Source organism: Grus americana, chromosome 10, assembly GCF_028858705.1.
Source record: "Grus americana isolate bGruAme1 chromosome 10, bGruAme1.mat, whole genome shotgun sequence".
Taxonomy (NCBI): Eukaryota; Metazoa; Chordata; class Aves; order Gruiformes; family Gruidae; genus Grus; species Grus americana.
The window spans coordinates 24,202,500-24,227,196 of record NC_072861.1 but is presented as its reverse complement, the minus strand read 5'-3'; the positions used below and the strand labels follow the sequence as shown (position 1 = coordinate 24,227,196).

The window sequence follows — 24,697 nt, the reverse complement described above, 5'->3', positions numbered from 1 at the left end:
TGGATGCACCCCTGACAGCGGGGTCACAGGGACCCTCTGGGCAGCATCACCAGCCCCTGTGCCCCGGCCCAACGCTCAGCCCAGCACGTGGGGACGTTGCAGACGGGCCAGGGGCAGGCTTCCCCCCGACCGCAGCGTGAGCCGGACACGGTTCCTCTCCGCAGGGCTGCCCGGATGGTCCTGGCTGCAGCCAGCCCTGGGAAGGTGCCCAGCCCCACTGGCTGCACGGGCACAGCAGCACACATGCGTCCAAAGGAGACACGTGGACTTTATATAAAAAACACAGACGTTTCTGCACACGCACGTGGGGATGCGGGGGGTGACTCCCAGCCCAGCACGGGGCAAGCGCTGCTCCCTGCTCCCTCTCTGGGACACAATTCACATTTTCAACGTATTAAAAACGAACCAAGCACAGACACACAGCACATGCCACGGGGTCGCTGCGCCGGCACCGCCCGGCCGCACGTGTGGCTCCGGGTCCCACACCGGGATGTCACAGTGAGTTGGGGCGCGAGGGGGCTGCGGCCGCCCCCTCCTGCCCTCTGCATAGAGGGGGCCGGGGCCCGGTGGAGCTGGCAGAGCCGGGGCCATGCCAGCAGCCTGAGCCGGGCACCGCATCCATCCCTGCGGTGGGGACACCAGGCTGGGGGAAAGGTCCGGCACGTCTCTGGAAGGCACGCACCACCCCTCACCGCCAGCTCCGTCCCGAGGAGCGCGGCTGGAGCTGCCGAGGCGATGCCCAGGGAGCTCCCTGGGAAGCCAAGCCCCAATGGGGCGATGTGGGGCCGGCCCTGCCAGCTGGGTGGGTGCCGCAGCAGCGCACGGGCTCCGGGCATGCACACACAGACAACACGGACCCCGGCCGCGGCGCCGCGGTCCGGCGAGGCTCAGCAGAGCAGAGGCGGTCGTGGGTGAGGGCTCGGCTCTCGTCCCCGTCACACCACCGAGTCCTGGATCTCGGAGCCCAGGCGCACCCGGGGTCTTTGGCAGGCGGGAGACACCTCCACAAAGCTGTCCCGGACGTGGAGGGGCCTCTTCTCCGATTCGGAGAAGGCGCGCGGGGGGCCCGGGGGCTCGTGCACGGGAGTGCTGACGATGTAGTTGTCCTGCAGGGCCTGGTAGCCCTTGTGCTCGGGTGCCGTGCTGGGCAGGCTGCTGCCATTCAGGGGCAGGCTCTCCACCGGCTTGCGGGGCGGCTTCTGGTGCCGGCTGGGGTCGCCGGGCTCCAGCAAGGTTTTCATGCCGTCACGGTGCCGGTGCACGACGAAGATGGCCAGGGCAAGGACGGCAGCAGCGAAGAGCACGCACATCACCATGAACTCAGTCCAGTAGGTCTTGCCCTCCAGCTGGGCCGCGGCGCTGCCCACTACAGAGGTGCTCCGGGACGTGCTGACGGTCTGAAGGGCATCCCGGCCAGCGGCCCCCTTTCTGCCAGGGTCCAGTGGCCCGTGGCCCGGCTCCTGCACGCCCACACAGTAGCTGGCCATCAGCTTGCGGAAGCCCTCCTCCAGCGACCAGCACTCGTAGGTGCCCGCCCGCTCGGGGCTGCCCACCAGGATGAGGGCTCCGTCGGGCAGCACCAGGTAGGAGGCGTTGACGGGCGCCCCGTTGTGCAGCCAGCGCCGCGAGGCCAGGTTGGAGAGCAGCCGGCACGGCAGCGGCTGCACCGCGTTGGGCAGCAGCTGCACCCGCTGGCACGGGGCACCCGAGGCTGTGGGGAGACAACCCATGGGGACGTCAGCGAGGCCGTGGGGACCCTGGCGGTGGGCGCGAGGGCGATGGGGGGTGCCGAGCGAGAGCCTGGGGTGCGTGGGAGCCCCCGGGACCCCTGGGGCCAGCAGCGGCCCCAGCCCCAGGGGCAGAACCCGCAGGAGCTCACCTGGGGGCAGGAAGATGCGGGGTCGGGGCTGGGAGGTGTTGGCCCGGCAGAGCCGCTCCGTGTCAGCGTCCTTGATGTCCTGCGCCCAGAGCCTGGGGACAGAGGGGGGGTCAGGGCAGTGGGGTGCCGCGGGGTGCAGGGGGATGGAGACGGGGTGCAGCACTTACTGGGGGTGTGCCGGGGTGTGCAGGGCGGCCCTGCGGCAGGCGCCCCGGCTCCACGCGCAGAAGGGGTCCCGCGCCAGCACGCACTCCCCGCAGCTGCGGTACAGGCTGCAGTTGGCAAAGGGCACCTGAGCCACCGCCGTGTAGGTGGCTGCGTAGACCAGGCCCTGCGGGAAGGGGCACGGCGGTGTCAGTGGCACGGCCCTGGCCCCAGAGCCGTGCAGCGGGGTTGGCTCCTGCACACCCAGCCCACGAGCAGGACCGGCCCCACACGGGCTGAGCCCATAGCTTCCCCCCCTCGCCCCAGCCCCGGCGCGCCCGTGGTCCTGCCTGGTTCTGGTCAAGCAGCAGCTGGAGAACGGGCTGGCCTGCAGGGAAGAGGCGGATCTCCTCGATGATGTGCACCCCGTGGTTCAGGCACACGGCCTTGTGCAACCGGCCGTCGTCTGCAAACACAAGGGCCGTGGTGAGTGGGGCTGGGGACGCACGGCTCGCTGGCACCCACCCATCAGCGGCCCGTGGCTGCACCCACCCGTGCCCAGGAAGAGGACGTCGTAGGTGCCATGGAGGCCCTGCACACGGTGGACACCGATCTGCTGGTAGCGTACGCGGCTCTGCAGCAGCAGCGGCTGGCTGCGCACGGGGCTGTCCATCAGGAAGTGGTCCTTGATGAAGTTCAGCACCCGGTCCGGCATCTGGAGGGACGAGTTGATCTTCAGGTGCCGTGTGTGGCTGGTGATGCACTGGGGAGAGAGGAGGGAGCTTGGCCGGGGCACAGGGTAGCGGGTGGGCAAGCGGCCATGCCGTGGTGGCCACCAGGACCGGGAGAGCGCGAGGGGCTGCCCCGCATCCTGCACCCAAGCATGTGCCGAGGAGGCACATACCGTGCCCGGTCGGGGCTCCGGCACGGGGCCGGTGTCCGTGTACCACTGCTGCGTCTCGCGGTTCACCTCCTTGTAGAGCCCACCGAAGGCTTCCTGCACTTTGCGCATGGGGAAGGCGCACACGGCCGAGCTGCCCAGGCCGCCCTTGTTCCTGGAAGGGGAGAGGCAAAGCCCGTGGCAGGATCAGGCACGACGGCTCTGCCGACCCCCCCGTGCCGCCCTAGGAACCCGAGCGTGGCCAGCGCCAACACGCACCTCCCCGACCGCCCCGTGGTGCTGCGGGCAGCGGTCCCGGGGCCCCCGACAGTCCCTGCCCGCCGCTCACCACTGCGAGGTGAAGACCCCAAAGAAGAGCGTCTCCCTCCAGCGCAGCTCCCCCGGGGTGAGCACAAAGACGTCCTGCAGCACGTTGAAGGGGAAGCCGTCCTCGGGGTGCGAGCAGAGCAGCTGCGCCTTCAGGAAGGTCGTCCACCGCCGCTGCAGCACGCGCTCCCCGCCCTGGTCCCCCTGCATGGCACAGTGGGTCAGGGCACGATGCCACAGCCGCCCGGCAGCGGGGAGCCCCACGGGGCTGGGCGAGCAGAGCAGGGGTCTGGTGTCCACGCAGCGGCGCCGAGGCCGCGGTGGGGCAGCCCCAGTGTCGGGGAAGCACAAGCAAAGCAGCGTCTGAAGTGCCCAGGGGAAGGGAAACACGACCCAAGAGGAGGACGGGGCTTGTGTCCCCTCTGGGGAGGGAGCAGAGGAGATGGGGAAGGGTCGCTGCCACCAACGGGGCCAGTGGGAGCAGCGGATTTGAGCCACAACCCTGGGCTGGGCACTACGGAGCCATAACTGCCCTGGAGGGATTTCCCGTGGGTGCTGGTCCCCTCCTGGAGTGTCCAGGAACCAGGGGATGGAGATGAGCAAGGTGGTCCCACGTCCCCTCCCCACCCCGGGGGTGAGTGACATCCTGGGCACAGACCCCATGCACACCCCCGCTGCCCTGTGCCCACCTTGCACACGCGCGCGATCCGGGAGACGATGGTGTTCTCAAAGTAGTCAAATTCCTTGCCGGTCTCGCTGAAGAAGAAGTAGACCTTGTCATCGTCGCCCTCAGGGTTGCCAGCGGGCAGGCTCTCCCGCAGGTAGGCTGAGCCCACGAAGACCGGGTCTGGGGACACAGGCACCCTCAGCATCGCCCCGGCGCCGGGGCCAGCCCCATCCCCACGCCTCCCCCGTCGCTGGGGATGGAGACCCCGACCCGCTGTGCCGTCCCCAGCTCTCACCCTGCAGCCAGTTGAGGGAGTTCTCCGTCTTGAGGGCGATGCGGCTCTCCTGGCTGCGGTAGATGGTCGGCTCGTTGCCCTGGAAGTTGCTGACGGTCCCAGCATAGAGCTCGCCGTCTGCCAAAAAGATGTTCCCGCTGGGACCCGGCACGTGCCGTGCGGCGCAGCCCTGCTCCCGCGGCGGCGTCCGTGCTGGCCCAGCCCCGGTGCAGCCCGGCTGAGCAGCCGGGCACTGCAGAGAGGGTGAGGGTCCCGGGGCGGCGTGCCTTACCGACCATGACGGCTGTGGACCGGTACTCGGGGTCAAAGGGGCAGCGACCCTTCCCGTCCTCCAGCAGCACCTTCCCCGACGTGTCCCGCTCCAGGCTGAAGTGCTGCACGTTCTGCAACAGGACTGCGCTGTGAGCCGGCAGCACTGCCAGCACCCGCCCCAGCGCCCGGGACCCCCGTTGCAGGACCCCGACAGCAGAGGGGGGCGACCTCACCCACAGCGGGACCCGCGTCCCCCAGCCCCGCTCCCCGTGCTCACGATGTAGGCGCAGGCCGGGCTGAAGGCACAGGTCCCACAGGTGTAGAGGTGGGTGCTGTTCAGCTGCAGCAGCATCTTGATGTAGTTGTGACAGTCCCTCTGCAGGGGCGAGAGGACCCGGCTCACCCCTCCTGCCCGCACGCAGCCCGGCACGGGGCACTGCCCGCTCCCACCGCAGCCCCCAGACGCCCACCAGCAGTGGGGCTCACCTGGGGGTCCTTGCCCTTGAACACGCACTGCCTCTTCTTCTCCTCATCTGCGCTCCACAGCAGCTGCAGAGCGTGGACAGTCACTGGGACCCCCGTCACCGGCTGGTCCCCACACACCACCCCGCTTGGGCTGGCAGAGCTCGCCCCCAGCACCAATGTCCTCCCCACCTCAATGGCACTGGCTGGAGCTGAGCACCCCCAGCCCGGGATGGCCAGGGCAGCTGCCTCCGCACTGTCCCGACTGCCTCCCGAACGCAGAGCGGCTTGCACAGACCCCAACCACTGCCAGGGAGGGGACCCCTGCACCGGAGCTGGCTCGGTGCCCCCCATCCCGCCCTGAGGACTCGTGGTCCTGCGCGGGGCTCAGCCCCCGTCCGTGGGCTCACCCTGCGAGCTGGTGCCCCAGGCCCGAAGCGGCTGGTGTTGACGGCGACGAGCAGCTCGCGCGCCCCCAGGTAGAGGGTGCCGCCGTCCGGGCTCAGCAGCAGGGCCGTATAGTTGGACACGCCGGGCACCTCGAACCGCTGCACGACCCGCTCGGTGGAGTCTGGGGAGGGAGAGCGACGGGCATCAGCCTCACGCAGCCCGTGCGGGGCAGCACCCGGCCCCCCAGGGCCCCCGTGCCACAGCTCGCTCCTGGCACCTCTGCTCAGCACCTCTGCCCCGGCCTTGCACGGAGCTGCCACGGCCAGATCCGTCTCTCCTCACGCGGTCAGACGCGCACGGCAGCGCACCGCAGTGAACCGTTCATGGCCGCGATAGCGCCCAAGGGCAGCATCCGCACTGCTGCAAGCACGAGCTGCTGCCCTGTGGCGGCCCCGAGGACAGCCCCAGGGCACGCCGCAGCAGCCCTGCCGGCACTGGGCAGCGCAGCCAGGTCTGCGCTCACCTGGCCGCACGCAGCCCCCGGGGCTCGGCCCTGCGGTGCGGGTGGCTCAGCCCTGCGGGGACCCCGAGCTCGCGGCAGGCAGGGACAGGTGCCGGGACCGGCTGCCCTTGCCAGACACCGGGGCAGAGGCTGCCGGCTGAGTCATGGAGCACCGGTGCGCCCGTCCCGCGTGGGTGGCCTGGCCCCGGAAGCCTTTCCTCTCCTGCAGCCGCTCTGAATCAGACAGGCCTGGCTGTGTCAGCGGGACACGTCGGGCTGACTCATGCTGCCAACTCCCTCACCCCTGACCCCCCACGCCCCAGGGACGCCTCGACCTTCCCCGACACCCTGCCTGCTTCCCGATCCCTGCCAGGACGGCCCTGGGGCTCCTGCAAGCCCCTGCTCGGTGCAAGCCACCACGAGGGCTCGAGGCGCTGCGGTGCCGGCAGTGCTGCCAGACCCTGCTCCTCTCCCCCTCCCCTGCTGCTCCGCGAGCCCCGGCTGCTGCCGGACGGGGCGGCATCTTCCCTGTCCCCGGGGGCTCAGCTGGCCCCTGGCCCAGCACCCGCCCCGGCTCTCCTGCAGCAGCGCAGACCGAGGGATGCCGAACTCCCCCAGGGCATCCTCCCGCAAGGGGTCCCGCGCCCCAGCGCCAGGGTGATGCTGCCCATGATGAGTATGGCTCAGTGCAGGCAGCGGAGGGGCAGCGGGGGGCCCCTGCGTCCCGCAGAGCTGTCCTGGCCCGGGGAGCTGCGGGGCCCGTGCCGGCTGCCAGGGGACCTGTTAGGACAAGACCTGCTTCTTCCAGACAAACCTGCTGGAGGCACATCCAGCGCTTCCAGGGGAGCAGCTCTCCAGCTCCTCCCTCCCGCCAACCGCAAGCCCCATGCGGCCACGCTCCCCAGCTCCATGGGAGCCACCGCCGGGCACACGCTGCTGCTGGCAGAGCTCCCGGCCCGCGCCCCCCACCCAGCTCCCCCTGGCAGCGCTGGGGGTCCAGGTCAGGGACCCCGGGTACTGCCCGTGAGCTGCAACCTCTGCAGCCAAAGCAGCCTCTGCAGGTGGGCAGAGCTCGGCCAGAACCGGTCTGTGCAGGCAGGGCCGGGCAGCGCAGCTCGACGCGGTGTGGCACAGCATGGCACGACGCCGAGCTGGGCTGTCCCGCTGGCTCCTGGGGCTCCCATCCAGCTCAGCGGGTCCCAGATCTGCTGGTGCCACCACAACTGTGGCCAGCGGTCACGGGAGCACGTGGCGGGGCCATGTCCACGCCGAAGAACCGCAGCATGCTGAGCCAGGGAGCGCTCCCAGCTGCCTGCACCTCGCTGCCAGGGCCGGCCCGGCCCAAACCACTGCACCCTCCCAGGCTGCCCAGCCAGCAGCCAGCACGGGACGGGCTCCGCTGGCCGGCAACAGCTGGATTTAGCCACCGTCTGGCAGCGCAGCCAGCCCAGACACACGTGGGCAGCCCCCACCACGCCACAGCCCCAGCACCGGACTATCAAGCCCAAGCTGCCTGTGGAGCATGCCCTGCTGCTCACCCACCCCACGCCAGATGCTGGGGGTGTGTGCGTGTCTCTGCAGGGTGAGAGCAGTCTGCAGGCCAGGTCCCCCCCACTTGTGAGGGGCTCTGCCTGGCCAAGCAGCCTCCTGGCTGTCCCTTCCCGGCCCCTGTCCCAGTGCAGCCCGAGCCCTGCCGGGACCACGCTGCTGATGGGGACTGCAGTGGGTCCCGGGGCAGCCTGAGGCCGGGCACGGCATAGCAAGGGGCTGTGCAGAGCCCCAGGGACACAGCTGAGCGGGGAGACAGCCCGCAGGCACTTGGCTGCCCAAACGAGGATGAAACTGCACGGCAGAGCTGGCAGAGCCCCCATGGCTGGCTCACCCCATCCCGTGCTCACACAGGATGTGGCTGCCGCGGCTGCCACTGCTGCCCTGCGTGCGGGGACACGAGCACCCCTGGGTGCCCCAGACCGCTCACACCCTCGGTGTGGGTCCTGACGTGGGGAGGCATGCCTCTTTGCTCCCCAACTGCCCTGTGTGCAGCCCCGGGGCTGTGCCCTGTCCGAGCAGCACGGCCCCAGCCCCTGCACCCCACTGCCGGGGGGGACCCTGCTGCCCCGCATCCCCCCGCGTCCCCGGGGAGCGCGGCCGCCCCAGCCCCACGGCAGGACACGAGCCCCGGCTTGCCAGGCTGGCTGGGAGGGTGTTGTGCAGCCTCAGCACCGCCGGTTGTCACAAGGCGTTTCCACGCGGGGCGGCGGGGCCACCCTGTCCCGCGGCGTGGGGTGCCCGCGGGGGGGCCGGGTGGGGCCCCGGGAGCTGGGCGGGATGCTCAGCCGCCCCGGGGGGGGCCGACCCGCCGGAGCCCCCCCGAGCCCCGCGGGGCTGACACTCACGGCGGGCAGGCGGACACTCACCGTAGGGCAGGCGGACACTCACCGTAGGGCAGGCGGACACTCACCGTAGGGCAGGCTGACCCGCGGGACGGGCTCCTGCGCCGCCGAGAGCAGCAGCGCCGCCAGCACCGAGTGCGCCAGGACGGGCAGCGCCGGCCGCGCCGCCATCCCGAGCCGAGCCGAGCCGGGCCGGGCCGGGCCAGGCCGGGCCGGGCCGGGCCTCCGCCGCCTCCCGCGAAGCCGCCCGGGCGCTGCAGACCTGCGGGGAGAGAGGGGCTCAGCGGCTCGGCTCGGCTCGGCCCCGCCGCCCGCCCGGCGCCGCCCCCGCCCGCCCCGGCCCCGGGGCTTCCCGCCCGCCCGCTCGGGCACCGGGGCGGGGCAAGGCGCGGAGCCCAGCCCAGCCGTACCGAGCCGTGCCGCACCGAGCCGTGCCGGTGCCCCGGGCGGGGCGGCAGCTCGGAAGAGGCGGCGGCCGGTTCCCCGTCGGGACCGCCCCCGCCACGCCCCGGCGGGACCCCCTGCCGGGACACCGCGGCCCCGAGGGGCACCCGGTGCTGCGAGCTTCTCCGCAGCGCCCTGCCCGGGGCACCGGCCGTCCCTGCCCCTGCGGCCCGGTCCAGCGAGCAGCAGCCGGTCAGGGTGCAGAGGGGACGGCGCTTTGTCCCATGCACCAGCAGCAGCCGCGGGCCCTGGCAGCCGGGGGCTCCTGCGCACCCACACTTCTCTCCTCGCAGCAGGGAGAACGGGCTGGCCTGGGATCCCGGGGATGTCTGTCCCGGGGATGTCTGTCCGGGGGATGTCTGTCCGGGGGATGTCTGTCCCGGGGATGTCTGTCCGGGGGATGTCTGTCCGGGGGATGTCTGTCCCGGGGATGTCTGTCCCGGGGATGTCTGTCCCAGGGATGTCTGTCCCGGGGATGTCTGTCCCGGGGATGTCTGTCCGGGGGATGTCTGTCCCGGGGATGTCTGTCCCAGGGATGTCTGTCCCGGGGATGTCTGTCCGGGGGACAGCTCGGCCCCGAGGCTGCTGCCAGAGCCTGTGGCTGTGCGGGGAGCGCTGCTGCTCCCACTCCCCTCAGCTCAAGCTTTGCTCCATCTCCGCTCTCTGCAGAGGGTTTCCCCGGCCGCCCTGCGTGCAGCGGGCCGTGGTGGTCTCTGGTGGCGGCCATGGCCCCTGCCCCAGCACAGCCCAGCGCTCCCTGCCCTCCCTCGGGCAACGATGGGCTCCCACGGGGCACAGCACAGCCAGGCAGCGGGATGCCCGTGCCAGCCCACGGGGCAAAGCTTGCCGGCAGCAGTGTCCACACAGGGCAGTGTGCAGTGGCATGGGACACGGTCCTTGTCTGCCCCAACGGCCCATCCCCAGGGATCTGGGATGAGCATGGTCCCGGCAGGGCCACAGTGTGGGCAGGGTGGTGTGGGCATCCGTCGAGCAGGCAGTGCTGGGCAGGACCCTCCACCTGGGCCCATGGTGGGCTCTTGCACCCTGACCAGGGTGTGGGAAGGGCTCGTGGCCCCCCTGCAGAAGCACATGAAGACCCCAGAGAACAGCCCGCTCGTCCAGCAGTCTCCATGGCAACTCGTTATTAATGACAGCTGCTTATTTTGCCATGGCAACGGGGGGAAAGGGTCTCTCCTCACAGCAGGCAGCTCTCCTGGGGTGGGGGCTGCCCCACCACTGCCCTTCCCACGCAGGGTAGAGCTCCACACCACCCTGCTCAGCCAGCCCTGGCACCCCGAGCCATCGTCACCCCACCGGCTGGGCCCCCCGAGAGCCCCCCGCCTGGGAGAAGCACTCCCCGCATTCCTGGGATGGCTGTGCCCACACTCCCGCGCTCTGCCTGCTCGGCACTGCCGGATGGTGCCCGCTCCCTGGGCCGTACCTGGCACCCAGGGTCTGGGGCTGCCGGTGGTGCCCCTTCCTCCCTCCTCGGCTCGGCTCCCTTCCTGCTCCCGCTGCACTCGCTGGCGGCCGATGTCCCTCCCTGGGCTGGGAACAGCCCCACCAGCTCTACCTCACCTGCTTATCAGAAAGCACCCTTTGCCCAGGGAACTACCCAGATATGAGCCAGGCACACCACCCTGCGTGGGGTGGGAGCAGACACTCACTCCCACAGCCGTGGTCCCCACGGCACCCGGGGGTCCCTGGGGGGGCTCTGGGGACCCGGCCATTGCCTGCTCGTGACCGTGGGAGCGCCGTGCCAACACCCTGGTGTGATGGCATGCAGCGATGGGAACCCCCCGCGGGGAGACCAGCTGCTCTCAAGGCAGGCAGGGAGGGCAGGCAGGGAGGGCAGGCAGGGAGGGCAGGCTGCCCTGGCCCAGGCTGGGCAGTGAGCAGGCAGCGGAGCGAGGCCAGAGCCTGCGCCTTTAAGTGCGGGCCGCGAGGCGCTCCCCACCGCTGCTGGCAGCCAGGCCTGTTTACGACAAACTCCCATTTATCTCCTCCGCCTGCCCACGCAGCCTGCCAGCGCGGGGCAGCGCCGGGGGCACCCTGCAGCACCCTGCCCTGCTCGCGCACCCGCGCAGGCGCAGCTCCCGGATGGGCCGGCATGTGCGTGCCCTGCGCGGCTCTGCAGGTACCTGCACGCATGAGTGTGGCGGCCGCGCCGTCGTCCCAGCCTGCCCTCTGCCCGCAACAGCGGTTGGCGATGGGGAAACTGCTGGGGGTGCCAGGCCCGGGCAGCACCAAAACCTGTGGCCTGGGGTCACCAGGCAGGCGGGGCGGTGGTTTCTGCACCGAATTCCCACGCCAGCGCCCTCCACCCTGTCCCCGCGGGCGGCGGGTGCCTGGGAAGTCAGCTGTGGAGCTGGCTGCTGCTGCCTGCGAGGAGCAGGACCGGGGCTGCATGTGCCCCGCTGCTGCTGCTGCCGCCGCTGCCTGCGTTCTCACGCCTTGCTTCTGCAGCCTGCCCCAGCAAAGGCAGCAGCGCAGGCAGCAGCGCAGGCAGCAGCGCAGGCACGTCCCCTACTCAGAGACCTGCACCCGGCTTGCACACAGCCTACGCGTCCGGGCCCTTCCTCCCGACCCACATCTCCTGGGGCTCACACGCACGCCCCCGGCTCGGCTCTCTCCTGGAGACTGCCAGACAACACCAGGCGGTCCCCCCGAGCCCTCCTCCCACCCGCAACCTCCACTCGGCCACGCACACGCGCAGAGCGTGAGCGCGCTTGCACGCACACCTGCAGCCGCGCAGGCTCCAGGGCCATGCTGATTCACGCACAGATGCTCCCAGACCCAGCTGCTCAGCGCCAGCAGCTCGGAGAACGCCGCGCGTCCCGCTGGAGCCGGGCTCCTCTGACGGCAGCGTGGCAGGGAGGAGAGCGGCGCAGGCATGCCGGCTCTGCTTCGCTGCACCCCAGCAGCCGGTGGCCCCAGGGGAGAGGCCCTGCTCAGGATGAGGGGAAGGAGCAGGGGCTGGGGTGGCCTCTAGCCCACGGTGCAGGAGGGCAAAGCCGGTGCTGGCCCCGGTGCGAGGCCTGCAGGACATGGCCAGCCGGGCAGGGCACCACCAGGCCCCGGAGCATCCTCCCCGTCCCGTGGGCGCTGGCTGTGCCACCCTGCCCGAGCCAAGGGCCTCCACAGGGCCGCAGCCCTGCTCTCTGCCCCTCCAGCAGCCACACAAAGCGTGGCTGCCCCGTGCCCCCCAGCCAGCTCCGACCCACCACCAGGACGTCCCTGCCGGGGTGCCGGTGCCTGTCCGACCCTGGGCCCAGCTCGGCAGGCACCGCACAAAACGCACCCGTCCCATCACGACGACGCCCCACGCTCCTGCACGACATCGGGCTCCGCTCCGAGGACTACGGGGTATCGCCACGGTCCAGCTCCCCCCCTCAGTGCCAGCGCCTGCCTGTACCCACACACACGCTGCCTGCACCCACGCGCTGCCTGCCCAGGAGGCTGCAGGACATGCGGGGTGCTGCCCTGGGCTGCTGCTGCTTGTCAGGCACCCCCGGCACTGGGCAAAACAGAGACAGCGGCACCCCGGGGTGCACGGACGTGGTGGGCTCTGAGCTCGGGCACTTCTGCACCCCGGGTTGCAGAAACTGGGGGGTCCTGGCTCAGGGATGGGTGACCCCTTCCCAGCCATTCCTGGCCCCACAGAGCCCAAACCAGTGCTGGTCTCCTTGGCCCCGCTCAGCCCCGGCACAGTGGCACCCTCGCTGCGGTGCTGCCTGGGGGAGGAGGGGGTGCCAGACCCCAAAAGCAGCCACAGCAGCAGCTGAGGCAGACACGGGGGACAGCCAGGAGACCCCACAACTCTCTGTGTGTCCATCAGCCCAAGGGCTGCTTTGGCACCTAACACCATCGTCAGGCGCAGTGGCCGCACGCCTGGAACACGCATGTGTGCAGCCTGCGAGTGCCCGGGGCACATCCACACACGTGGGACATGCCACGCACACGCGTGCCCCATACCCGAGTGTGCACACTCACTTCCTTACCAGCAACCCATAACACACGTGCCCCTCAGCCAAGCACAGTGCGTAACGCACACCCGTCACATGTAAACACACGCAGGGAGGCTACGGGCTGTACACACCCTGGACGGCAAACACACACCTGGAAACACCCCCGCGGGGAACAGCCCCGTGCTGCCAGGCGGGCTGCCAGCCACGAACGCGCCTGCACCCTGCAAGTGCACACACACACCCCCCCCACACACACACACACGCACCCCCCACCCCCCCCGGGCCCTCCGCCACCCCAAGCCCCGCGCACCCCCTGCACAGACCATCCACCCCCCCCCCGCACCCGTCCCTTGGGGAGCCCCGTGCACGTGCACAGACAGACCCTCGCACAGCCCCTGTGCACGCACACACGCTGCACACCCTTGCACACCCCACCCGCACAAGACTCCTCGCAGGAACCGTGCACACACACATGCCCCCCCCCCCGCACGCAGCCGCCCGTGCACACCCCCTTGCACACAAACACGCACACGCACACCCCCCCCGTGCCCGGTTCCCCCCCCACCCCGCCCGCCTGCTGCTCACCGGCTCGGCAGCGGGTGCGGCGGGACCCGCCGGCAGCGGGGGCGGCTCCGGGGTCCCCGCCCGCGGCGGGGCGCGGGGCGGCTCCGGGCGGCTCCGGTGCTCCGCCCGCCTCTCGCAACAAAGGGCCGCCCCGCCCGGCCGCTCCGGCTCCGCCACCGGCACCCGCACCGCTCCCGCGTCCCGCCCGCCGGCTCCGCCCGCTGGGGGTCGGGGGGCCGGAGCCCGGGGGGGGGGCGGTTGCTCCTGGCTCGGGGGCGTCGGTGCCAGTTCTGGGGTGCGGGAGCTGGGGGGGGGGCGGCCCTGGCTCAGCGTCGGGGGAGGGAGAGTCCCGGCGTGGGGCCGGCAGGGCTCTCCCCCACTCGGGGCTGCCCGGGCTGGTGCTGCCCGTCCACGGGAGGACGCTGGTGCCCCCGAGCGAGACCGGCCGCGTGCTGCCTGCCACCCTCAGCGCCCTGGGGCCGGCAGGGAACGTGGGTTCGGGGGGGCAGCAGCGTGTGCCCTGCTGGGGACCCTTCCCGGGTGAAAGTCCGCGGGGGGGGCGGGGGGGCAGCCCCCGGAGCAGAGGTGTCGGTGCTGCACAGCAGCTGCGGGGACACCCCGTGCGTGTGCACATGGCTCCAGGCGTCGCTGTGAGGTCCTCGTGGCGACACCCGGCCCCAGGCGTTTTGGGGTAACTCATGGCTCCAGGCATCTTGCGGTGACGGCTCCCTGTGTTTTGGGGTAGCCCACGGCTCCGGGTGTCCCCACGGTGACACGCTCGGAGCTGGAGGCTGCTGGCCGGGTGTCAGCAGTGCGCAGCGCTGCCTGGGTCTGCAGAGAGCCCGGGCGGGTGCACCGCTCTCCTGGGGTGTGGGGGGAGCCAGGCCCCAGGAGCCGATGGCCGTGGCGGGGGCTGGCCCATGCTCCAGCCCGGGTGGGAGGCAGCCGTGCCCTGCGCACAAGAGGGGTGAGCGGAGCAGGGGGCTGTGCCATGAGGGGGTGATGGGGGAGCCGGGCAGGACACACAGCTGTGCTCCAGTGTGGGGGTCCAGCAGGAAGAGCCCCCCCAGCCCTGGAGCAGAGCTGCCAGCACAGCTGTAGCAGCAGTGCCAGCCCTCCCCGGGGTCAGTGTCAGGCACCGACCTGCCGGTGCTGGGCCGGGCAGGGGTCCCAGGAAGGGGTCCCAGGGCCAGCTGTGGCCCCTAACCCCCCTTCCAGAGTGTCCGTCCAGCCTGGCTGTGTGGCGTGCCGTTTCCATCCCTCCTTCCGGCCCTGAGCGCTGCCATCTGCCTGCCTGGGCCAGCGAGCCCCTCGGCAGCCCGGCTGCTCTGCCTGACGTCGCACCGTGTCCCCAGAGCAGCCGTGTCACCTCGCCCCATGCAGCACAGGCAGCACTTGGCTGTGCCGCTGGCACGTGCAGAGGCTCTGCCGCAGGCAGCTGCCTGCTCTGTGCACCCCTGGGCCCGGGGGCGGCATGAGGAGGGGGCGCAGTGTGGTGTTGCTGGTGGTGGCTGTGTCCCTGCCCCACGGTCTGCGTCACCCCTGGCCCACGCCGCTGCCCTGCAGCCCTTGGGGGAGGCAGATTGCTGCCGAAGCCCCCAAGCCCCCACCCCCCAGCCTGCCGCTCAGAGCAGTGCCAGTGAGGGGGGCCCGTGTTTGGGGGCAGCACCGCTTGCACAAGGAAACACTGTGCGTTGCCCCGCCGGGCACGCACTCCCTTCAGCCCCCTGGGCGCCCCCCCACCCCTGGCCAGACACGAGGCTGCCTGCAGGCAGCGGTGCACGTGTGGACAGACATCCCCCTCCAGGTCCTTACTCTTCCTCTGGCTGGGCTCTCGGTGCCCCCAACCCACTGGAGACGGAGCCCACCCAGGACACGTTGCTCCCAGAGCTCGGACCCAGCCCTCCGCAGCCAGCCCTGCCAGCCCCCGGGGACCCTCCCGGGGCCAGCCGCACTCGGGGGAAGCTGGTTTGGCAGCAGCCTGGGGCGTGTGGATTGGGCTCCGGCCAGGGATGGACTCCTTTGTCTGAAGGCAGCCCTTTCCTGGGACGGTGCCACATGGCTGCTCTCGTCAGCGCCAGCGGAGCCTGCGCTCCACGGGGGGACGGCTGCCGCGCTGGCGTGACCTCGTCCCTGCAAGAGCCGCGGTCACTGGGTGGCTCTGACCGCGGGGCCAGGGCGAGGGCAGCTGGGGAGGCAAGCGCTGTGGCTGGACGCAGCTGGGCAGCCCCCCGGGCCTTGTGCTGGGGTGTGGGGGGGCAACACCGCCCACTGTCCCACCGCAGGGCAGCCCCAGCAGCTGCTGGCGGGACAGGGTGTCACGGGGAGGGCAGTGGGAGCAGGGATGCCCGAGACCCCAGCATTGCCCTGAAGCAGGGGTGCCAGCCCCCCCGTGGCCAGCAGTCGTGTCCCCCCCCCCCATCTTTTGCTCTGGTTAATGTTAAAGCCAGGCAGACGTCAGTGCGCCCGGCCCTGCCTCCCCCCAGCCCCTCTGCCTGCGGCGGCAGCTCCAGCAGGACTGTTTTTCCTCCCGGAGCGGGATCTGCCTGTCCCCTGTGGCTAAAAAAAGCCTTTGGCTTGGCCCGTGCAAAGGGACAGCAAACCTCCCGGGCTGAGCAGCCTCCTAGCCGCCCCGGCACACCGCCTGCCTCCCCCGCGCGTCCTCGGGGTACCCCTGAGGTGCACGTTCTTGGGGTGCCCCAGGGACAGGCGAGGCGAAGGTCTCCCCAGGGAAATGGCAGCAGCCGCCCGTCCCGCTGGGTCCAGCTGCCCCGAGTCACGCGCTGGCGACACGTTGGATCACTCGCTTCTATGTAGGGAAAGCCTGAACCGGCTCCAAGCCCCGGGCCCAACGGGCACCGTGTCCCCGACCCAGATGTGCCCGGGGAAGGAGGGGGGAGCCACATCCCTTTGCTCGGAACGGGGACCACCGCAAACCCTCCTGCTCCTCGCGCCCCACACCGAGCAGAGCCGTGCGCGTGTGTGCGATGCACGCAGCAGTGGCAGACACCATGCCTTGCACGCCCGCCCTTGCCATCTCGTCCCAAGGACCCCGGTGAAAGCTGATCCCGGGGCTCGCCGGTCACCTTGTGCTTTGGCACCGCTTGCACCCAGCAAGTGGCATCTCCCCCCCCACCCCCCCCTCCCGGCGGGGGGGGGGGCGGTACTCTCTTGCCTCGTGGGACACCCCAGGAGGGCATCCCCCCCACCCGTGGGTGTTTTGCAGATGGGGTGCGCTGTGTGATGGGGGGAATGGGCCGGCCCCCCCCCCCCCGTGGGACCCCGCGCGGGCCCCGCAGGGGCCCGCGCGGGGCCCCACGGGGGGGGGGGGGGGGCCGGCCACGCACCGCCCCGGGGCGGAGCGAACCGCGTCCCCGCTCCGCCGCCGCCGCCCCCGTCGTGTCCTCCCCGTCGCGCCCCGCCATGGCCGCCCGCTACCTCCGCGCCGCCCCGGCGTTGAGCCGCCTGGTCCGCTGCCCCCTCCCCGCCACGTCCGTGGGGCAGCGCCGACACTGTGAGTGTGTGTGTGTGTGGGGGGTGATCTTGGGGTTTGGGGCGGGGGGGGGGGGGAGGAAGCCCCCGTGTCCTTGGGGCTGCTCCACCCTGAGTGGGGTTTGCACCAGTTCCGGCACACGGAGGGGTTTGCACGCTGGGCCGGGGCGGATTTTTTGGGGTTTTTTTTTTTGGGGGGGAGGTGTTCAACTAGATCCGTACCTCCCTCCCCCCTCTTGCAGCTGGTCCCGTGCGGGTTTGCTACCGGTCACGGACCCACGCGGGGTTTTTCACGCGGGTCTGGTACTGGAGGGGTTTGCTACCAGTCTCGGTCCCACGTGGGGTTTTGCAGCCAGGTCGGGCCCCCAGAAGGGTTTGCTCCTGGGCCCGGTTCCACGTGGGGTTTTGCACCTCAGCTCGTACCCGCTTTGACCCTGGAGGAGTTTGTTCCTGGTCCAGGTCCCACACGGGGTTTTGCTGCCCGATCCGCAGCCGGGATTGGCTCCCAGAGGCGTTTGTTCCTGGTTCTGGTCCACGCGGCGTTTTGCAGCCTAGCTTGCACCCAGGTCCCGCCCCGAGAGGGGCTTCCACCCGGTCCTGGCCCCACGCGGAGTTTTGTAGTCCAACCTGCAGCCCGGCTTGTCCCCCCGAACGGTTTGCTCCTGGTCCCGGTCCCAGCCCCGCACGGGGTTCTGTACCCCGACCTGCAGCCAGGCTGGGTGTCTGGAGGGGTTTACTCCCTGTCCAGGTCCCCATGCAGAGATTTGCACCCCAGCTTGCACCCGAGAGGGCTTTGCTCCCGGTCCCGTGCAGGGTTTTGCACTCCAGCTTGTGCCTGGGTCTGGCCCCGAGGGGTTTGCACCCGGTCCTGGTCCTGGGCTCACGTGGGGCTTTGCAGCCCCAGCTGCACCCGGGTCCTGCCCAGGGAGGGGGGGTGCGCCCGGGCCCAGTCCTGCTCCCACCTGGGGTTCTGCACCCTGACCCGCACCCAGCCCTGAGCAGGGGGGGCACCCCACACCCTGCCAATGGGGGCTCGCGGTCCCTGCGGGACACATCCTGGTCCCACACCGTGGTGCAGAGCTGTGGGGCCGGTGCCAGTGGGGCTGGGCCTGCGCCCCTAACACCCCGCTGCCGCTCCCCAGATGCCAACAAGCGGATCAAGGTGGCCAACCCGGTGGTGGAGATGGACGGAGACGAGATGACGCGGATCATCTGGTCCTTCATCAAGGAGAAGGTAAGGGGGTCCTGTCTGGGGAACAGGCGGGGGTCGCGCAAGTGGAGCTGGCGGGTGCTGTACAGGGGCACGGGTGGCGGTTGTACAGGGGACGGGCAGTCCCTGTGCGCTGCCCTCCCCGTCCCTCCGTCCTCCGTCTGTCCGTCCATCTGCAGGAAGCAGGTGGTGAGATCAGCACAGCTTCCGGCAGGACCTGGAAGTGAGGAGGTGCTGGGAAGGGGGGGGACAGTCCCAGGCGGGGGGGGACCATCCTGGGCAGGGGGCACCGTCCCAGGCGGGCAGCCGCGGCTGGGCTGGGGCGGGGGCTGAGGCTGGCCATGCCGCAGTGCCGATGCTGCTCCCTCGGCACCCCACGCCGTTCCCCCCTGACACTCTCCCCCACCCCAGCTCATCCTGCCCAATGTGGACGTCCAGCTGAAGTATTTTGACCTGGGCCTGCCGCACCGGGACAAGACGGATGACCAGGTCACCATCGACTCGGCACTGGCCACCCAGAAGTACAGCGTGGCCGTGAAGTGTGCCACCATCACGCCGGACGAAGCCAGGGTGGAAGGTGGGCAGGGGCTGAGGGGGGGTGGTGCCGGCAGCCCCATGGGGAGCTGAGCCCCCCACGTGTCCCAGCCCCTCTGGGCCAGCCAGCGCCTCCCCCCGCCGCCTCAGGTTTCTATGGGTCGGGGGCTGCGCCACTGCCTGGGCTGGGGGCCCGGTGCTCAGTACTGTGCCCCCCCCCCCGGGTGCTGCGGGGACCCGAGGGCACGGGGCTGGGGACACACCGGCCTCTGCCCAGTGCCGGTCACGAGCCCGTGCTGGCCGTCCCTCTCCTTGGCTGGCCGGCAGCAGGGCTCTGGCAGCAGCCCACGGCATGGAGGAGCGGGGGGGGGGGCTGGCAGGGGCCACGGTGACGGCTGGGGCTGTGCCTGGGGGGCGGGGGGTGCCTCGGGGCCTCACCTCTGCGCGCCCCAGAGTTCAAGCTGAAGAAGATGTGGAAGAGCCCCAACGGCACCATCCGAAACATCCTGGGGGGGACGGTCTTCCGGGAGCCCATCATCTGCAAGAACATCCCCCGCCTGGTGCCCGGCTGGACCAAGCCCATCACCATCGGCAGGCATGCCCATGGCGACCAGGTGAGCCCCGCGCGGTGCTGCCTGCGGCACGGGGCGGCTGGCAGCTCCTCCGGACCTTGCCCGACGCTCCGCCCTGCCCTTTGCAGTACAAAGCCACCGACTTCGTGGTGGGCAAGTCCGGGACGTTCAAGATGGTCTTCACGCCGAAGGATGGCAGCGGGGCCAAGGAGTGGGAGGTGTACAACTTCCCCGGCGGCGGCGTGGGCATGGGCATGTACAACACGGATGAGGTAACGGGGTGGGCTGGGGGCAGCAGGAGGGGGTCCCATGGTGGGTCCAGCCAGGCCGGCGGGATGGGGGTCCCACGGGGGTCCGTGCGCTTTCCTTGCAGTCCATCTCGGGCTTCGCTCACAGCTGCTTCCAGTACGCCATCCAGAAGAAGTGGCCTCTCTACATGAGCACCAAGAACACCATCCTCAAGGCCTACGACGGGCGCTTCAAAGACATCTTCCAGGAGATCTTTGATAAGTACGGGCTTGGAGGAGCTCGGGCTCCTGGGGGGGGTGGCTGCCTTCCTGGGGAGGGAGGGAGGGGGCTGTCGCCCGGGGTTGCTGTGGGACCCTGCCTGGGTGGGCACGGCCAGGCACGGCTGATGCCCGCCCTGGGCTCGCAGGCACTACAAGACAGAGTTTGACAAGCTGAAGATCTGGTACGAGCACCGGCTCATCGACGACATGGTCGCCCAGGTGCTGAAGTCCTCCGGCGGCTTCGTCTGGGCGTGCAAGAACTACGATGGGGACGTCCAGTCAGACATCCTGGCCCAAGGTGGGGTGGTGGGAGAGGGCGGTGTGGGGCAGGTTGGGGTGGTGGGAGGTGGTGTGGGGCAGTGGGAGGTGGTGTAGGGTGCGTTGGGGCGGTGTGGGGTGCGTTGGGGCGGTGTGGGGTGGGCTGCACGCGGTCACCCTCCCAGGGCTGCCCTGACCCCCGTCCCGCCGCAGGCTTTGGCTCCCTGGGGCTGATGACCTCTGTCCTGGTGTGTCCGGATGGGAAGACCATCGAGGCCGAGGCGGCCCACGGCACCGTCACCCGCCACTACCGGGAGCACCAGAAGGTGGGTGCGCTCTGTGCGCGGTGAGCTGCCTGCACCGGGTTGCCCGTGGCGTGCTGCCCGCGCCGGGCGGCTGAGCGCTCTCGCCTTGCAGGGGCGACCCACCAGCACGAACCCCATCGCCAGCATCTTCGCCTGGACGCGGGGCCTGGAGCACCGCGGCAAGCTGGACAGTAACCCGGACCTGATCAAGTGAGCAGGCTGGGGCAGGGGCACCCTGGGGTGGGGGATGCTGCCAGCAGCCGCCCCCGGCGCCGACCACCCCGCTCCCAGCCACGGTGGGGTCTGCGGCACAGAGGTGCCGGCTTTGCTGGAGCCGCGCGTGATGCCGCCGTCCCCAGGTTTGCTCAGACGCTGGAGAAGGTCTGCGTCGAAACGGTGGAGAGCGGGACGATGACGAAGGACCTCGCCGGCTGCATCCACGGCCTCGCCAAGTACGTGTGTGGCTGACGGGGCAGAGCGGTGTGGGGCAGCTGCCTGCCACGAAGGCAGGCTGGCGGCATGGGGGGGCGGCCGCTGGCCTCCGGACGGTCCCTGGGGACTCAGGGCGCCTGTTTACAGCCGGCGGGGTCAGACCGTGCCTGCGGCTGGGCAGGGGCCACGTCCCACGCCCAGGGCTGCGCTGCCGGCCCCGGCTCTGCCCCCCCGGCTGGGCTGGCTGCTGCCTGTGGTGGGGGGCGGGCAGGGACCCCCCAGGCGCGGGACCCCCCCCCAGCCCCTCTCTGTACCCCTGCAGCGTGAAGCTGAACGAGCACTTTGTGAACACCACTGACTTCCTGGACGCCATCAAGAACAACCTGGACAAGGCTCTGGGCAAGCAGTAGGGGGGTGGGGGGGGCCACCCGGCCCCCACCCCACTGTCACCTGGATGGACAGGGGCCCAGCGCCGCCTCCAACTCACCAACACGGCTCAGGAACAGTTGAATAATTTTTATAAGCAGTTTTCTTACGAGTGTTTTTAAAGCCTTTCTAGCAGGGATGCGTAGGACCGGGGGGGCCCCGGGGGGAGCCCGTCCTGCACTGACTCACGTACCCCCCCACCTCGCAGCGCCAGCAGCCATTAAACCCCTCACCGGCCCACGGCGCGTGGTGGTAGCTCGTCTGTCGCGGCACGGGGCGGGTGTTGGCCGCAGGAGGCAGCCAGCAGCTAAAGAATACGCATTTATTAGAATTATCACTAAACAGCTCTTCAAAGTGAGGAGATAAAAAATAACCAAAACACAGTAGGGTTTTGCACGAGGGGCGGCTGAACGCCCGGCGTATGCGAGGGGGGGACGCCAGGGAGCCGTTTGGCTACTGGCAGCTGCTGTGCCACCGGTATGAGACCCCCCACCCGCCTCGTCCCGCGGGGCAGAGCCTGGTGCCGCAGCGAAGACCCCCTCAGCTCGGCCTTGCCAGCCCGTCCTCACCCGGCCCGGGGTGGGGGAATGCACATCGCAGCTTTTTGGTTACAGGACTGAGGTAGTGGGGGGGGGGGGGGCTCTGGGGAGGGAGGGGGTCCGGGCTGCTGAACGCTGTGGCCATCTCCATCCTGCCCCAAGGCTGGAGGAAGTTACTGCCCGGGGGGGGGGGAAGCAGAAGGCGATGGCAAGGCTGGGGGCACAAGGCTGGGGGCACAAGGCTGGGGGCACAAGGCTGGGGGCACGCTGCCTCGCTGGACGCCAGGAGCCCAGAGGGCTGAGTGGTGCCACCCCCCAGAGCCAGCCTGGGGTTTTCGGGGATGGGGCAGAGGGTGCCCTGCCCCAGGGAGCGTGGTGGGGCTGGTGCCTGCAGCGTGTGCGGGGAGGTTAGCTCGGGGGTCCCGGACCTTGTGCCAGCACCCCGGCTGTGGCCACCCAGGAGGTACCGGTGCCTGCGCAGCCCGTGGGGGGGGAGCGATGCTCTCGGTGCTGCCTGGCTCCCTGCCCCCCAGGAGGGAAGGGGGGGAAGCCAGGATGGTGGTCCCAGCCCCAGCCCCCTTCTCCCCCCTCCCCAGCACCAGGGAGCGCAGGAGGCAAACCTGCACCCCAAGGGCTGCGCTGCCCCAGGAAAAGCCTTTTCCTGAGCCCCGGAGCAGCTCAGGGGGCGAGGAGGGGGTGCAGGCAGCGTGGAGAGGGCTGCGGTTCGTTAGCAGGGCCCCGCTGGTGGTGGGACCCCGCTCTGGTCCTTGCCCCCCCCTCCCCCCGAGCACCACGGCAGCCCCCCCACCCCCCGCGCACAGACCACACACGTTACACAGGTTTACAAAGCACATTGGTTGAAGGAAACTGAACTCAGTGAAAAGATAAATCCAACCACGCGGCACGTCTGAAAAAAATAAATTACTTTCAAAATACCATCATTTGCTCAAGTTGAACAGGGTTTGCCTTCCTTTAAATACACCGCTCGCTACAGCTGCTCCATACTCAGAGCCGCTGCTTCCTCTGAGCTTTGCCATTAGTTTGTAAGAAAATATTCTGTTTTGTATGTGCCCTGTGGCCTCGCGCAGGTTGCCACAGCTTTGCCCGTGCCAGCACGCAGCCGGTGCCAGAGCAAGCAGGACGGCTCTTGCCTGCCCGGGAGACGGGGAAGAGCAAGAAACGCAAACCCACCGCTTCGCACGGGCAGAGGGGCTTCCGCCCCACGGGGCACTCGAGGGGGAGCAGGGGCCGGCCGGGCTGCAGCCCCAGCACAGCCGTGGGGAGGGTCCAGGAGGTAGAATAATTAGTAATGCTCATCATCTTCTGGGACGTGCCTTCCCCTGCCCACAGCTTCAATTACGCTTGACGCTGGCAAGGGTAAAGAGAGGCAGGGTCCTGGCTCGCCCCCGCGCCGTGGGGCAGGCAGGCAGGCAGGCAGGAGCAGAGCGAGGTGAGGTCAGTGCCGGGCAGGAGAGCTGCAGGCAGCCGGCGCGCAGCTCAGCGCTCCCTCTCTGGGGGGGTGGGAGGGAGGGAAGGAAGGACCCCAGCGATGGCGAGAGCTCTGCAAGGGTCTGACAGCAGCTTGGAGCCGAGCCCTCGCGGCACCAGCTCGGCGTGCCCGTGGCAGGCAGCAACCACTGCCCTGTGCCGCCTCCAGCCTCCGCTCCTGCGCCTTTGCCCTGGCAAAGGTTTGTGGATATCCCTGTTTTCTCCTTCACCGAGCCCAGCCGGAGCCCCCCCCCCCTCCAGGGGCGGTGGTGCAGGTCTGGCTGGGTGCCGCAGCCCGCCGGCTGCAGCTCCTCTTACCACGCAAAGTCCGCGCAGGCCCCCGGCAGCCTCCTCCAGCCTCGGCTACAACATGTTGTAGTACGCCATCTCCTTCATGGCCTGCTCGGTCAGGGCGTGCTCATCCGGAGGGTTGCCCACCCCCCCGTAGCCGTAAGAGTTCTCCTCCTCAAAGTCGTCCATCTCCTGCTGCCCGTCCAGCTCGGCGTGCTCAGCCCCGGCCAGGTCCATCATGGGATCTAGGATTCAGCACACGGACACCCGACGTTGGACCTGCCTTCCGCAGTGCTGAAGGTCCACAGCCAACAGCACCCCTCCCGCCCGGGCACCTTGGGTTTAGAGCCCAGAGCTCCCCCAGGAGCCATAGCTCTGCTCGAGCTGGGCAACTCCCAGCCCAGAGGGTCCCCAGCCACGTGCCGTGGCAAGGATCGGTCACCGGCAGAGCGCTGCCGGAGCGGAACGCTGGCGTGTGTGTGCTCGCCCCTGACCGGCAAGGGATGTGCCACACGCGGGGGTCTGCAGCACCCGTCCCACCGTGGGGGCCGGGGAGGCGAGGAGAGGACGGCAGCACAGGAAAGGCATCCTCCCAGCGCCACCCCCGGCTCGCACCCCCCGCCTGCGCCGCGGTGCTGGGCACCGGCTGAGGCTGGGCTGGGAGGCGGGGAGGAAGAGGGCAGGAATGGGGGATCCTGCTGGGTCTCCCCAGGATGCACTCGAGGTGGGCATCAGGCTGCTGGGGAAGTCGAGGGGGATGAAACAGCCAGAGCTCACATCCGGCTCCGTCCATAAGAAGCAGGGGTGGTCCTGCCGCAAGACCGCTGATGGAGCATCCGCCCTCAGGTGACAGGACCGGAGCTCACTGAAAGGCGCTCGCCGGAGCTGCTGCAGCGGCACAGCCCAGCTCCTGAAGCCATCGGCCGAGAGCCGGGTGCTCCCAGGACTGGCCGCAGTGGGGAAGAGCACAGCACCCAGTCCGCGATGCCACAGCCCGCACCCACCTTGGCTGTCCAGGCTGATGTCCATCACCCCATGCTTGACCTTCATGTGCCGGCTCAGGTTGCCCTTCAGGTTGAACTTGCTGGAGCAGTAGGGACACTTGAAGGGCTTGCTCCCCGCGTGCAGGTGCATGTGGCCCAGCAGGTTGTACATGCGGTTGAAGGACTTCCCGCAGACCTACGGCGGCGTTCCCAGCGTCAGCGAGGGCTCTCCCGCTGCCAGCCCCGGTAAGGGGGTCAGCAGCACACGCTCACCCGCGACAGCCAGTGCTGCCGCAGGGACGCGGGCTTTTCAGAGCGAACCTCACCCCTGGGGTCCCCGATTGCTCCCACCAACTTCCAAGAGCAGTGGGGCTGCTTCCTTCCTCCCTGCGGTGGGAGGCCCCAGCGATGCTGTGCTGGTACTGCTGGGAGCTCCAGCACATCTAGCGCTGGTCAGAGCGCCGTACTAATTGTCCTTCTCCGTTAGCGGT

At 70.1% G+C, this 24,697-nt stretch overlaps 3 protein-coding genes across 9 annotated transcripts in view; 1 reads left to right on the top strand and 2 right to left on the bottom strand.

Moving 5' to 3' along the window:
* Positions 1–261: 261 nt before the first annotated feature.
* SEMA4B (semaphorin 4B) lies at positions 262–13,333 on the bottom strand. 2 transcript variants are annotated; one of them, XM_054837480.1, is made up of 15 exons: positions 13,189–13,333; positions 8,260–8,453; positions 5,317–5,477; positions 4,931–4,993; positions 4,722–4,820; positions 4,464–4,575; positions 4,193–4,309; positions 3,920–4,077; positions 3,253–3,434; positions 2,928–3,078; positions 2,576–2,786; positions 2,374–2,489; positions 2,047–2,210; positions 1,880–1,971; positions 262–1,711 (listed from the first exon to the last, which is right to left on the bottom strand). In XM_054837480.1, the coding sequence occupies exons 2-15, from the start codon at positions 8,360–8,362 to the stop codon at positions 936–938; spliced, it is 2,505 nt and encodes an 834-aa protein (XP_054693455.1). In that variant the 5' UTR covers positions 8,363–8,453; positions 13,189–13,333; the 3' UTR covers positions 262–935. The 2 variants fall into 2 exon arrangements, with proteins under 2 accessions (XP_054693455.1, XP_054693454.1); XM_054837479.1 differs by lacking the exon at positions 13,189–13,333 and adding an exon at positions 8,602–8,621 and having other exon boundaries at positions 268–1,711.
* Positions 13,334–16,495: 3,162 nt separating this feature from the next.
* IDH2 (isocitrate dehydrogenase (NADP(+)) 2) lies at positions 16,496–21,149 on the top strand. The gene is made up of 11 exons (XM_054836409.1): positions 16,496–16,681; positions 17,802–17,893; positions 18,281–18,446; positions 18,857–19,017; positions 19,104–19,247; positions 19,349–19,485; positions 19,631–19,782; positions 19,956–20,068; positions 20,160–20,257; positions 20,407–20,499; positions 20,802–21,149. The coding sequence occupies exons 1-11, from the start codon at positions 16,591–16,593 to the stop codon at positions 20,887–20,889; spliced, it is 1,335 nt and encodes a 444-aa protein (XP_054692384.1). The 5' UTR covers positions 16,496–16,590; the 3' UTR covers positions 20,890–21,149.
* Positions 21,150–22,284: 1,135 nt separating this feature from the next.
* Positions 22,285–24,697, bottom strand: part of ZNF710 (zinc finger protein 710) — a 32,986-nt gene continuing 30,573 nt past the window's right edge. For all 6 annotated transcript variants that reach the window (XM_054836403.1, XM_054836404.1, XM_054836406.1 and 3 more), the window contains 2 exons: positions 24,228–24,402; positions 22,285–23,468 (listed from right to left, as the gene is read on the bottom strand). In XM_054836403.1, the coding sequence (XP_054692378.1) occupies positions 23,296–23,468; positions 24,228–24,402 (348 nt within the window). In that variant the 3' untranslated portion in view covers positions 22,285–23,295. The remainder of the gene's footprint in view (positions 23,469–24,227; positions 24,403–24,697) is intronic.